Genomic DNA, 14,981 nt, shown 5'->3' on the forward strand with positions numbered 1-14,981 from the left:
GGCTGGGGGTACCACCTGGTCAGTCCCAACTCATCGTGAGCGGTGCCGAGCGGACGGGAACGCCGTCCACACCATCACTCACAGGGTGGGAGCCCGGGGTGGCAGCCGCCGTGTCACTTCGTCCTGTGAAGGGTCTTGCTCGTTTTCACTGGCCCTCGGCTTTGCCAGGCACTCTGTCCTTTACCAGGGAACGGTCCCTCTGATAACATTGCCCCAAGTCCATGGGACAAGGCTCACCCTCTGGCTTCTAAGGAGCGCTGCGGCTGTACTTCTAGACAGACGTGTTTGTTCTTTTAGTGCCCCTCCCCACCTCCCGTATTCTCCCCCAACACCAACATTCAAAAGCATCGATTCTTCTTCCGTCTCTCTTATTCATTGTCCAACTTTCACACGCATATAAGGTGATGGAATATACCCCGGCTTAGGCAAGGTGCACCTTCACCCCCGAAGTTCACGTGTACCTATGTGGCAGTTACATAATCTGGTGTCAATTTGAGGATTAAGAGTGAAGGGGTGGAGTTTAGCCTGTGACCTCATTGGGAGGGCAAATACGATAAATAGCTCATTGGTGGGATACAGGTTCTTTCCCTGAGAGACTTGTGCTATGCTGATGGCAGCCAGCACATTGGAGCTGGAGAAGCCATGTGGAGACCCTTGCCAGCACGGAGGTGCTTACACTGCCACTGGATCCACAAGACTCCCCACCCACTGGCCTGTGACCTTCCTGCATTCAGCATCATTGCATGTGTTGTGTGAGTCTGAAGAGGAACTTATAGATTGGTATCAGACATATGGGCTAATACCAGACTTATGGACTTGATCTGGACTAGGCTGGGATGTTTTCTCAATATTCAACTGCTCTTGTATCTAAAGCTCTTTCCTATAACATATGAGTGTCTGTGGATTTGTTTCTCTAGTCCACCCAGACTAACTCAACCTAAGTGCCTGATGCTTCACTAGCCACTCAAACTACATTCGCCCGAGTGGGCTTTCTTTCCTTACAATCCCCACCCTGCCCCGCCCCCTAGACACCATCTTTTCAGCCACACGAATCACCAGAGACCAGACTGTACTGGGTCTGGTCTCTCTGACCAAATGGTGGTCACCGGTTGAGCCCACCAAACACTTCACCGGAAGAAGGTGTGGCTGTCTGTTTCTGCCGTGATGGTGGTCTTGGAACCCCTTGGGGGGCAGTTCTACTGTGTCCTATGGAATCACTATGAGCTGGAATAGCCTCAACAGTACAGCATCATCCATTCTTCCCAAAGCAGCCAGACTGTCCCAAAGCCTGTCAACTCCCGGGCTCTCCATGTGTTCCCATCGCCGCTAGAGTAACATCTAAGCCCTCACCACGGACAGAGCCCGCAGTGCCTGGTCCCCGCTCTCTGGTCCGAACTCATGCTGGCTTCCTTCAAGGCAGAGGACCCACCAGCCCTTCCCCACTTGGCCGCCTCTGAGAGGGCTGTGTCTGGCCAGCTCCGCTTCTCCTGGTGGCCGTCCCCTTCTCTTCCTCCACCCTGGAGCCCCGCTACATCCCCGCAAACCAGAGGTAGGACACCTCACACCTCCCAGTCCTGTATCAAAGCCCCTTGCTCGGCTCGTGATTCTCAACACGCTTTTGTCAATTTATAATTAATGTTCATGAATCTGCCCGTCTGCTTGTTTTTTCAGTTGTTTTTGTCTCCGCTGTCTGTCTGCTCCTACGGAGCTGTCACTGCATCAGTACCCACGGCGGCGTCTGGCACTCCAGGGGTGACTGGGGAATATTTGTCCATAGACTCAAGGGGTGTCTTTTTTCTTTGCCCCCCAGGACTTAGCACAGGGAAAGAGGCCCACAAAAGGGTCCTAATGGAGCTTTAATGACGATCCGTGAAAGGCAAGAACAAGTGAGGGAGGGAGGACAATCGGATAAAGGCTGCGTGAGGTGGCAGAAGACCACATCCTGTGTGATTCCATTTACATGAAATGTCCAGACAAGATGAAACCCAGAGAGACTGAAAGCGGGCTCACAGCTTCCTGGGGCTGCACAGGAAAAGGGGAGTGGAGCCTCCCTCGTGGGGATAGGGCTCTTTTTGGAGCCTGAGGGAAATGTACTGAAATTGGGTAGCGGTGATGGTTGCCCCATTCTGACGAACCCACTAAAACCCGCTGAATTCTGCACTTAAAAAGGATGAAATGGATTCTGTGGCGTCGCACGCCAGTAAGGCTGTCGTTCACAGAAATGAAAAGACCACAGGCTACGATGAGGCAACAGTCCAACCACTGGACTGGAGATGCTCAGTGCCGGAGGCCTTTACAGTCCCATCCCCACAGCCCAGCACAGTCTGAGTGACGAACCAAAAGGACAGAGGCGCGCACAGAGGCTCTGAAGCCGAGGACTGCCCTGTGGAGGCCAAGGGTCCTGGCCACTGGATCTGGCTAGGCTTTGGTTGGACCAGGTGACCACCAGTGAGAAATGCCTCTGTGTTGCCCAGATATGAGGGGGCTTCAGTGGCTCATGGAGAAAAAGAAAATATGATGACATTTCCAATAGTTGGGTTTTGTGTCAACTTGCTGGGGCCAGGATTCCCAGTAGTTTGGCAGTTCAGTTCCCCCCGCCCCCTGGCACGCCCCCTGGATGTGATACAACATAAGGTAACCAACTCCATGGTCAGATCTGCTATGAGCAGCCAAGTAGCTGTGAGGTGCAATCCCCTCCAGCCTAGCCCCCAAACCAGGGCACTGCCCTGATGCCATTGGACGGAAGCTTCCTCAGGGTGTGGCCTGCTCTTACACCAGCTGAGGCTGTGGGGAAGCTGGCTCACCTCTGTTGGGTCAGGTTTGTCAACCTCGGGTTCTGGGCCTTGAACCCACAACCTGCCATGTTGCCTGCGGATCCCAGGAGACATCCGTGGCCTGCTGGCCTTCGATTCCTTAAACTCTGTACGCACCAGTCAGTGTTCCCCCTGCTGCCTCTTCCTGCTTCCTGGCTTGGGAACCCCACAGCTACACGAGTCAGGAGAAGCCTCCGGTTTAACACCTGCCCACGGACTTGACCCAGACTGAAGTCACCCACTCCACCCACTATGCAGCCCACTGGCTTGATATGGACGTCTTTCTTCCTGCCTCCCCAGGTGTGTGCCACGGGTTTCCTTTCCCTAGAGCATTCAGCCGAATGTAGTATTTTCCAAACCACTTTGTGACGCGCCCTCCTGCACGTGGCAGAGAAGAAAAACCAGGCCTCAAAGACACCCTCACACACCTGGCTACCTGCACATGCACACGCACATTTGATGGGTTTACGGTGTGCTGTCCGAGTGCACTCGGCAGAACCTAAGTAATGTAGGTGTATGCATGGCACGGTCACAGTGGCCGCCACCACGGGCTCACCCGTAACAGCTGGTGTGAGGGCGGCCCCGGACGGGGCAGCGTGTCCTTCTGTGCCATGTGGGGTTGACAGGAAGATGGAAGGAAACCCCGACTGGTCCTGCGCCGTCCTCCCCCCGGTTCTTATGTTGGGGCCCTTGGGTGCAGCCACTGTGTCCTTCCATCTCGGCGAGGGCCTGGCCTTTGTTGCTGACCCTCTACTTGACCAAGCCTGACGTCCTTCCACAGGGCTGGTCTCTCCTGAGAACATGTCCAAAGAACGCAAGACCGAAGTCTCACCATGCCTCCCAAATGGGTCTGTTTGTTCCGCTGGCGTGGACCATGGCGCAGTCCCCATTCTCTGCCGGCACCTCAGCGGCATCCTCTCATTTCCAGGCTTCCTTAGCCTCGGTCCAGCCTTGGCACGGATGGAGGCCAAACGCCAGCACCACCGCACGCAACCTCCCCCCGCCCCCCTACACGGACAGACAGGCGGTGGGCCTCCACAAGAAGGTGCTTGTTCAGTGAACCCACGCACGAGTGAGCGCACACCCTGTACGGGGAACTCAGTGACTCTGACACCGGCAATGTGAAGCTGTTAATAAAAATTCACTTACACTTCACTACATGTCGCATTACACACCCGCTGCACAGGTACCGGGCCTTTGCAATTACCCTTCCTCGGATTAAGATTGACTTGCATTTCCCAAGGGCAAAGCAACGAGGGAGGGGCGAGAGAGGAGGGGAGGCTGGAAGGGTCCCGCCTCACAAGGCCCTGTGTTCTGTACTACAAGGTGCACTAGCTGTGGACCAACAAGGGCCTGGTGGAGGCAGCCTTGATGCCCAGAGCAGGCAACACGGTCCCGACTAGTCAGCGGTGTGCGGGAAGGCTGGTTCTCGTGGAAGATGGGGGTGTGGTGCGCGGAGGCGGGAGAGAAACGACGGCACCCCTGAAATACGCGTCCTGGATGGGTGAGCGCGTGTCTCCACATCGGTCATGTCATCCCCCAAGGAAGCGCCCCCCGTCGTGCTGCCCACGAGTTGGCAGGGGAGCTTCAATTATTCCCTCCTGGGCATCCCCCGCTCCATGTTGGGTGGGTGTGTTGAATGATGCACCCACGGGCACCCGGCCGCAGAGCAGGGGCTGAAAGTCTGATTTCTGAGTCCTGGCGTCGCACCCTCTCTCACAGGCTGTCTCCGTGAGGAGCCGCGTGCTGTTGCTTGTTTGTTTACAAAATACCCAGTGATCTCTGAGGACCTGGCATGACCAAACACTTCGCTGACCCATGCCACCTTCAAACACCAAAACGCATCTTGCTCTTGGCTCAGGAAAGGAGCCCTGGTAGTCCCCTGAGCTACACATTGGGCTGATCAGCACATGGTCGGTGGTTCAAATCTACCAGCGGCTCTGCAGGAGGAAGATGAGGCTGTCTGCTACCTTGGAGATTTCCAGCCTCGGGACACCCCAAGGAGCAGCTCTGCTTTTTCCGATGGGATGCTATCAGTCCCAGCTGACTGTGGGTTTGGTTCGGTTCGGTTTTGGTTTGATTTGGCTTGGCTTGCCTCAAGGGGATTGTACTGAATGGCAAATAGCCAAGTATATTCCAGGGGAGTACGCAGGCGTCCAAGGCCGCCATAACGAAACATACTACTTAGTAGTCCATACTACTCAACAAATTGTTTGAAACCTGTCCCCTGCCCACTTCTCCTGCCAGTCCCAGACCTAGTGTGGATGCAGATTTAGATGGAGAAGCAGGGAGGTAGGCTCCTGCTAATGCATTACAGGCTTGGCAATTTCAGAATTTATTGTTCATTAAAACTGTATTTTAATTATCCTCGTTTTAATTAAAGTATTATGTAGAGTTGGTGGAGTGCAATTATGAGCAACTGACTTGCGATGTGTAATAGGCTAATATTTGTAAAGAGATGCGTTATCGTCGGTGGATCTGCTCATGTAAAGTGAAGCGGGGTTTCGGTTTTGCAATGAAAGAGCGCTACCTGGAATATTAAACTCTTGTCATTAAAGGGAAACACTGCATTGCCAACTCACATGGAACCAAGTTGTCCTAAGACCCTGCCCTCCGCCCCCATCCCGTCCCACCTCCAGGCTCTCTGGTTTGCACAAGGTTGGCTCCTCATCGCAGAGGTGCCCTTTATGCTCAGAGAGCAAGTCTGCCATCAGCCTACTTGCCACATGACCAGAGAGGACGCTGCAACCACCTTCAGTGAGCCCACGGTGGGGGAGAGGGAGCAGACCTTGGATGTGAACACCTGACTCCTGACTCCCACCTGCTGCCTTCCAGTGAATTCCAGCAGACAGTGACCTCATAGGCCTCCTTCCAAGCCTGTAGGACAGAGCGAGGGGCCCCATAGGCCTCCTTCCAAGCTTGTAGGACAGAGTGGGGGGCCCATAGGCTTCCTTCCAAGCCTGTGATCTCACAGAAGTGGCTGCCTCATTGTTCTCCCTAGAAGTAGTAGCTGGGCTCAAACCACTGACCTCGTGGTTAACAGAGGGAGCACTTTAACCACTGAAACACCCCTCCTCCCTGAGGTCCAGTCTATTCCACGTCCTACTGACCGTCCAGGACAGGGAAGAACTGTCCCCAATGGTCTCCCTGGCTGTGAGCTTGATGGGGGCAGACCACCTCATCATTCTCCCTCGTAGTGACCATGCATTCTAACCGGGAGCCTTCTGGGGGCACCCGGGGCTTTTAACCACTCTGCCACCTCAACAGCTGGTTGCCGGGAGTCCATGCTAACTCCTGTCCAGGGTTTCCATGGCTGTAAATCCAAACAGCAGGAAGCCTGCAATGCTGGAGACAGGGAAGGTTTTCGCTCTAGTAAAGAGCTACAGTCTGCTCTTCCACCAGAGGCCGGCACGCCACTGCATCTGCCACTGCCACGTCGCTAGAGATTCCTGGAAAGTTCCAGCACATTTTGCGAGTGCTACCATCGATGGGCGGCAGAAAACAACCTTTGGCACCCCTGCCACGTGGGGGCGTGGGGCGCAGATAGGCTCGTGCGGTGTGGGGGCAGGCAGGCAGTGACCTCACCGAGAGAGCAGGAGCACTCACGGAGGACCAGGCTGAGCGGGATCACTGTATGCAGAATCCGCAGCAGCACCAGAGCCCAGACTGGTTCTTAAACCAACAGAGAGATGTGAGGGACGGCAGACACAGCCAGGTCTCGGCTGACGGTTGGGACAACAATCTCCGTGAAATCTGCAGAGGCTGAAAGAGATTGGGGCCACAGAGGGCTGGCCACGCCACTTCAGTGGCCTTCACGTTCCAGGCCAGCTCACCCAGACCGCCGGTCACCATGGCTGCTGAGCCGTTGGTGTGTCCGAGAAGAAAGAAGTCAACCTTGTCTATTAGTGCATAGTTCACACACACACACACACACACACACACACACACGAGTGACCATCTCAGAAGCCCACAGGTGCAGCTGTCCCATGGGGGAGACTATGAATAGAAATGGACTCGATGGGAGTTGAGGGGTTTGGGGGTAACCGACCATTTTTCTTTTCAACAACCTTTTTGATCTCTGACAGGAGAGGGAGAGGGCATTCTGCTCCTGTGAAGAGTGACAGCCTTGGAAACCACAAGGGCAGCTTTACTCTGTCCTGCAGGGCTTCCCTGAGTCAAAATCGATGGGATGGCAGTGAGCTTGGTCTTTGCATTCCAGAGTCAACCCCAAATTCCCTGCCACAGACTGGATTCTAGCTCAGAGCCGGCTTCTAGAACTGCCCCTGTGGGTCTCCGGGGCTGTAACTCTTGACGGAGAGGCACCCTCATCCTTCCCCTGTGGTGCAGCTGGTGGTTTCGAAGTGCTGGTCTGTGGGTAGCAGCCCGACATGTAACAAAAACACGAACAAAAAACCACACTGCCATCAAGTCGATGCAGACTCACCGTGACCCCTTAGGACAGGGTAGGCGGGTAGGCCTGTCACGACTTAGGGAGTAGGACCTCCGGAGAAGCTCACAGAGCTGGCATGGATGGAGAGCACTCCCTCCCAGCGAGCCCACTCGAGAGCAGGTTCCCAGGCAGCCACCTCTCTGGGACCAGATGATGGCCAAGTCTTGTCCCCATGGAGCGTCCAAAGGGCTGGTGCTATCAGCCAACCTTTAGGTCAGCCGCAGCCAAGGGCCCAATTAGGACTCTACCAGGTCTACTTCATCGACTGTTGTCACCAGAAAGGACCCCGGGTGTCACGTAGACCCCTCCCTCATTCCAGGCAGGAGGCAGAGAGAGAGGAAACTCCTGACTCGTGTCTGACACAGCCAGGTCCACAAGCCCAGTGTTTCTTTCCTCTGTGAGTCTGCGCTGACGCGAGGGCACCCAGCAACATGAACGCGCCTGTCCAGGAGGACACATGAAGACCACTGGTGCTGGTGTGTCCACTCCTGCCCAGCAGAAGACAGGGCAAGATGCGGCAACAGAACCCGAAATCCGGCAGAAGAACGGCATGTGACGATGACGACAGGCCTTTGCGTCCTCTTCTGCTGGACACGACCCGCCTTTCCTCCCAGCGGTGAGAGCAATACTGCAGAGCACCAGGGCACCAGGGCACGCGCCTCATGTGTCCACAAAGAAAGGGAAATGGGAAAAGTCCGCCCGGTCTGCAGCCGCCTGGGCCGAGTGTGAGATCCAATTAGACCATGCTGATGAGGCCAGGCGACACTGGGCTTTGATGTGCAAAGACAGCAAAGGGACTCTTTGGATTGAGCAGATCTGAGAAATACGTAGGCATTTTTTTGGGGTTTATTTGCCGCATCTTTGGGGATGCACAGAGCCTATAATTAGCTATTCAGCACTGGCTCCGCTGTTCCTGGAGCCTTGGGAATGCGGCTTTGTGGCCAGGGTGGCTGCTGCTCCTGAGGGTTGAGGGGCGCCACATGCCCCCACCCCTGGTGCTGAGGGATCCACACAGGCTGCTTGCCATCGGCCTCCTTGTCACACTTCCCCACCTGCCTGCCGCTCAGAGCTGGTGCGTCTTGTGGGCGCGCTCTAGCACTCCAGTAGAGTCCGAGCTGGTGCGTCTTGAGGTGCACGTTCTGGTGCTGCTACGTCTTGTACACGAGTTCAGTGCTCGTGCACCTTGTTGTATGTGTACACTCCCACGCGTCTTGCAGGCCTGCTCCAGTGCTGGTACCTTGTGCAGGCTTGTTCCAGTGCCTACACACCTTGGACACGAGTTCCAGCACTTGTGCATCTTGCATGCAAGCTCTGGTGCTTGTGCATGTTGACCGTGAGTTCTAGGCCTTGCACGTACTGCATGCATGTCCCAGAGCGTGTCCATCTTGTCTGTGCAGCACCGGCCTGGACACAGTCAGCACCTGAGTCTGTCATCTAGAGCAGTGCTTGCTGCCCACAGTGGGCGGCTAAAGCAGCCCCTGGGTGGCGGGTGAGAATGGGGGAGTCTCACTGTGGGAATAAGGAGCAAGCAGGGGAAAGGGAGAGAAATCAAAGCTGTGACAACGAAGGAAGGGGCCCTGGTGGCTCAGGGAGTTGAGCATTGAGCTGGTAACCAAAAGGTGAGTGGTTCCCACCTTTTCTGAAGTGCTCGGCAGGCGGAAGATGCTGAGGTCAAGGTGGACAGCCTTGGAAAGTCCTCCCCCACCACGCCCCGGGGGTGCGTTCCACTCAGTCTTTTGGGGTCGCTGTGCATTGGGATCAATAGTGCCTAACTGAGTGGTCCACTGGCTCCTTCACTGGACATGACCGTTGTGTGTTCTCCTTCCCCTGCCTGCTCCTTACTCTCACAGTGACGGCGCCCGGTAACCCACGCCGTTTCCAATAGACAACGAGTTTTCCACAAAAGGCGAAAGAAAAGACTGAGATGCCACTTGAAAAAAGTATAAAAGCAGGAATAAGGTTCTGTGAAGTAAAGGGAAAAAGCAGGGCCTACCTGAGACAGTGACCAGTGCATGGGCTGGACCGGACCCAAGGGCCGGCTGTTCCACCACCAGCCACATGCCCTTGGTCTGAGTTCCGTTCTATTGTCACGTATCAGCCATGTACCCTTCTGCAAAGCCCCAAACCAAGCTGCCATCGAGCCGATTCTGACTCCTAGGACAGGGGTGGGCTGCCCTGTGGGTTTCAGAGGCTGACCATCTTTATGGGAGTAGCCAGCCAGCCTCATCTTTCTCCCAAGGAGAGGCTGGTGGAGCCCAACTGCCGGCCTTGCTGTCAGCCGTCCAACACACAGCCGCGGTGCCGCCAGGCTGCTGCATGTCCTGGGGGACTCCATCTGCAGTCTGACAGCTATAAATGGATCTAATTAGAACGGCCTCTGACGGAAAGCGTGAGGCTCCGAGCAGACATGTTTAAAGAAGGTGCTCAGAAGTAATAGTTGCGATTACCATTATTAATAGGCTGTTCTAATCATTTTTTCTCAGGTTGAAGAACATTAGACTGTCTGTTGAAATTACAAAAGAAAATAGGAAGGAAACTCAAAATCATAAGCGAGACCAGGCTGCCCGGGTAGATAGAGACGGGTGCATCCCTGAGACTGAGGCCCTCCGCCAACCCTTCAGGTTTAGAATTGAGCACATCCTGTCACTCCATTTTCAACTAACAACAGACAGGGCCATTGGGGACAGTGTCACCAAGGAAGTGCCCCGTCCTCACAGAAGGGGGTGGGAAACCGCTTCCTGCCAGGGCCATTTGGATATTCCTAACATCATTCGTGGCCATACTGGCCAAACCTCTCATGAGTCCAGGCTTACTGGGATGGATGGCCAGGAGCCCTGGAGTGGCGGAGTGATGACACATCGAGCTTCTAACCTCAAGGTAGGCAGTTCAAAACCACCAGCCACTCCTTGGGCGAACGATGAGGCTGTAAACAGTTACAGTCTCAGAACCTCACACAGGCAGTTCCACTCTGCCCTACAGTCACTATGAGTTGGAATCAACTTGATGGCGGGGAGTTGCGTTTCTTTTTCCCTTCAGTGCGATGGCGGGAAGGGCTTCTCTTTGACGAGGTGTGCATGTGATGTTAGCTGGGATTGATTTCTCAGACTTTATACATCCCCCGGCCAGACGATCTCCACCTGTGGTAGCTAAATAATTTCAAGTCAACTTGATAAATCAGCGCAGGGGTGGAGTCTAGCCTGTCCATCAGTTCACAGCCGATGATTCCGCCTGTGGCGTGGCCTAATCATGAGCATTCTGGAAATGTCCTCTGTAGCCCTGGAGGCTGGCCGCACCCTCTTTCTCTGCTCCACCCTCCTGCTGAGAAGCCACGTGGAGTCACGCTGAGACCTGCGAGAGCCCTGGAGATGCTTCCGCCCCCACGGGATCCACAGACTCTGCGCCCCCGGGCCTCTGATCATCCTGCGCTCTGTGTCGTTGCTTGTGGCTGCGTGAGTCTAAAGAGGGATTTAGGGACCAGCATTGGACTTACGGGCTACTATCGGACCGATGGATTCGATCTGAACTGGGCTGGGATGTTTTCTTCTATATACAATTACAACTCTTTGATAGCAAGCTCTTCTGTACACATAGATGAGTGTCACTGGATTTGTTTCTCTTGCCAACCTGGGCTCACACACCACCCCTGCCTGGGACTAATCAAAAGAGCAGCAGTGACCTTGGACCAAGTTCAGAAGGGTCAGGAAAAAGGGGGGCGAGGAAAAGGGATACCCAGGGAGAAAGTGGGGTGAGTGATGGTCCAATGAGAGGCTCACAATCCCTGACCTGAAACAAACGTGAACGCACCGCTGAATGGAAACCCAATCTGCTCTGCGAGCCTTCACCCCGACCCAATAAACACTTAATACTAAGCCATCTGACTCAAAAGAGGCTGCCCACACATGTAAGGTCCTGAGAGGATATTAAGGGGGCGGGGGTGGCGATGAGATGCTTGCTCACCCGTGTGATGAGGGTCCAGTCACACCCCTGCGCTAGAGACCTCACCTCCAGCAATCACAGGGTCAGAGAAGGCTGGGAAGCGAACCCCAAGTCTCCCCAGGTGTGAAAGGCTCAGGGCGCAAGGCTGCAGGACTCGCGTGGCACTGGCGTGGCACAGCACTAACCGGAAGCCCTCTGACTCCTGCTTGCCCACCCCTGGGCGGGGGTCGGCGCATAAGGGCCCTTCCATTTGCAGACACACACTGAGCTTCCTCCCAGGTGGAGAGCAATCTCACTCTGAGTGATGTATAAACTTGGGGCGCCAACCCAGCATAGCCTGATTGATGATCTCCGACACAGCAGGTGCTTAATACGTGCGCGGCGATGATGAGCTGGGAAATATGAATCTAAAGGACCTTGCTCGAGTGTAAATATCCATAATCAGCCTCATCTCATCTACTGAAAAAAAGAAGAAAGAAGAAGGTAGCCTGGCAGATTGTTCCACTGAAATTGGAAATTCATCAATAGCTCCATGGTTGTAAGCAGGCCATTTGTTTGATGTGACAGCAAACGCTAAGTGAAGGCACACCGGCATCTCCACATTAGCTCGCCAAGAAGGAAACCATCCTTAGCAGGCCTTTGCAAGTCGAAGAGACACAGCCAACACACCAAAGCTTATAAATACGGCGCGTCTCTGCTTTAACTGATGTCCTGCGCTCTCAGGGGTGGAACGGGCCACCCATGGACACAGTGGCAGTTATTGACTACAGAGTTAATGTATGACTTCCACGGTGCATTCTGCTCTGGTGGATATTAATAAAACCCCCAGCGTCTGAATGGAAGACGAAGTCCAACCCCTCTTTGCCTCACCCCATCGAACCCAACTGGGCCCAATGGCTTCCAACCATGCTGGGTGCCAACAAGTGGCTTTTTGACTCAAAGAGACCCAGTGTACAGAAGGAAACACTGCCCACTCCTCCACCGTGCTCACCAGGGTGTTACATTTGAGCCCATTGTTTGTCCACCCATCTCCTTAAGGGTCCTCTCCTTCCTGCCCCTTTGCTTCCCCACCGTGGACATGCACGTGAGCTGAGTCCTGCCGTCCTCACTTCTAAGGAGCATCAGACTGTACTTCTTCCGGGGCAGGTTTGTTTGCTCTGCTGAGGGGCCATGCTTCCAACAGCGGTCCTCCGACTATTCATACAGGGCTGTATCCTAACCTAGCGCCATGCCTGCCAGCACGACAGCCCCGGGAGAGGAGGGCATGTAGGCCCTTCTTTTTTGTCTCGCCCAAACTCAAGAGGCCTCTGTTATCATCCGACCCCACATAGTTGGATGCCTACGTGACTGTAATGAAATAAAGCAAGATGTGCACCCGTCACAACGGGCATCGCTGGAATCGTGGAAGGAGTCCTGGTGGCACGAGGGGCTATGCGCTGGGCTGCTTGTACATTCCTCGTGGTCATGAGCACCCTCTAGTGTACTTGGGGAGCACCTGTTTTGGGGTGGTTATGCACTGGGCTGCTAACGAAAGGTCAGCGGTTCGAAACCACCAGCCAAGTTGCAGGGCCAGACGGGGCTTCTACCCTAGAGTGGCAGCCTTGGCTACACATGGGGCAGTCCTGCCCGGTCCTTTGGGTCCTCCTGAGTCGGAATTGACTCAATGGCAGGGAGAAAAGATTTCTGAAGTATGGCTTCTACATATTTTCTTTTTTTCCCTCGTTTCCAATGACGGAAATAGGAAAATCTAGATGAAAATGCTGAAGAACATGCCAGATCCAAGCAGGTGGCTGTATGGTGACATTGATCTAGAAAAGGGATCTCACGCAGGGCCGGAGAGGGCAGAAAGCCACTCTCCTCCTGCAAACGACTTGTCCACCGGCTGCTGCCCTTCCCCTGGAAGGCAGAGGGCCCTCTATGTACGAGGTAGCACATCGCTCTCTGTACGATGCTCGTTAGGAAGCGCCTGTTCCGGCCGGGGACAAAGGCCTGGAATGTGGGGTAGGCAAGAACACCTTGAAAGAATGCTTAACTAATCACAAAGCACCGATCCTACAATAGGTAGGCGAACCACTAATTAGACAGAGGGAAATAAAACTGTCATGGTCGGATAAAAGGATAAAGAGAAATCAGCAGTAATTACTGTTTTATCGTCAGAGGAAGTAGTATCAAGCGAGGCTCAATAATAAGGGGAGGAAAGGAAAAAGACGTGCGCGCGCACACACACACACACACACACACACACACACACACACCATAAAGAATGAGAGAGATCCAACCCACAGTTCTCTAAACAAACACCAGCACTCATTAAATTCAGACTCGGTGCACAACAAACGCAGAACCAAAAATGCATCGCACCCGCCGTCCAAACCACAGGGGAAGCAGGCTGCAGAGAGTAGAAAGGTCATCGAGTCTCAGTCCTAGGGCAGCAAATCACTCCCCTGATCAACACGAAAATCGCCATTTTCTGTCGTGGCTGAAACATTCCCCACCAAACCCACTGTCCAGCCCTGACACCAACTCACGGCGGCCGGACAGAAGGCTTCTCAGACGTCCCTCGGGAGGGGAGGTGACAGCCTCACCCCTCGCTCAGGAAGCCCAGAGGCTCCTCCTGACTGACTGAGCCCGAAGCAGCCTGGTGACCGTGGCTTCAATGCAGCTGCCACGGAGGCCACGGTGCCTTGCCGTGGCCCTCGAGGACAGAGGGCAGCTGCCCAAGTGTGTTTTCAAGGCTGCGCCTCTTGTCCTCGTTCTTAGAGGGGAGGCTGTGAGTTTGAACACGACTTCGTGCTGAGGAGCCCCGCGCCTAACCAACCGGCAGTGGCACCGGCCTCTATGAAGCTGCACGGCATGCCTTTCCTGGTTTTTGGCATATGAAACCCGAAGACGGATGACCTTACAGGGGGTAGTGAGGAGGATAAGGGTTTCGGGGAGAGGGGAGGGGACCGTGAGGGTGGGGTGAAAGGGAGACGATGTGAAGCGGTCCATGTAGAAAAAGCCTGTCTGGAAACCGGTGGTGGGAGAAATGGTACAATTCTACTTGGCGTGACTGAGCTGTGGAATGACATGATCAATGTACCCAAATCCCAATTAGTACTTTCAACATTATTACTTAATTAAAAATAATAAAATTTAAAACTAAACGTCCAGGTTGGTATAAAACAACATCGTATTGAGGGGCAGGGCCACCCGTTTCCCAGGTGAACAGAGGTTTCTGTTTACTACACAGGGGTGTCAGTCACGGACGGAACCGATTTCCAACTCTACATTGGGGATCAACTTACATCCGGCTGCTCGGAATGATCTTCTGGCCTTCGCGAAACCAGGTCACCTGGGGTGCAGGATGGCTGGCGATGGGCGCTAGGTTCAGCACGGCCGCATGGCCCGCAGCCACCATCTCCCTCTGCTCTGTCTCCGTGAAGCTCCCCATGTCTGTGGAGAGAAACGAGGCCTCCTGAGTTCCGGGAAGCCTTTCCGTTGGGGGGTGGCACTGGGCGGAGCCCACTGATGCCTCAATATGAAGCCCTGAGGGAGGGGCCGTGGGGTACAGAGCTGGGCTCCCTGAGCAGCTGGACTGAGGACTGCGGGTCCCCTAGGTAGGGAAACAGGAAACAGAGGCTCGCCCTGCTCTGTCCGTCCCAAAGGAGCCCCCAAGGCACGCATCAGCAGAACCACAAGCCTCCTGGACAGCTGGTTCGGAAATAAGTGGGTGGAGAACATTCTCGATTCCAGGAGGCTTTGGATGGAGCTCCTGCTGGGTGCCATCACCACACATCATG

The 14,981-nt window shown here is 54.6% G+C and overlaps 1 protein-coding gene across 1 annotated transcript in view; it reads right to left on the minus strand.

Moving 5' to 3' along the window:
* The window catches only part of SDK1 (sidekick cell adhesion molecule 1), a 504,911-nt gene that overhangs the window by 465,412 nt on the left and 24,518 nt on the right, over positions 1-14,981 (minus strand). Inside the window, exon 4 of the mRNA XM_075528195.1 lies at positions 14,487-14,634. Within this exon, the coding sequence (XP_075384310.1) occupies positions 14,487-14,634 (148 nt within the window). The remainder of the gene's footprint in view (positions 1-14,486; positions 14,635-14,981) is intronic.

The sequence above is a fragment of the Tenrec ecaudatus genome, chromosome 12 (genome assembly GCF_050624435.1).
Source record: "Tenrec ecaudatus isolate mTenEca1 chromosome 12, mTenEca1.hap1, whole genome shotgun sequence".
In the NCBI taxonomy this organism is placed as follows: Eukaryota; Metazoa; Chordata; class Mammalia; order Afrosoricida; family Tenrecidae; genus Tenrec; species Tenrec ecaudatus.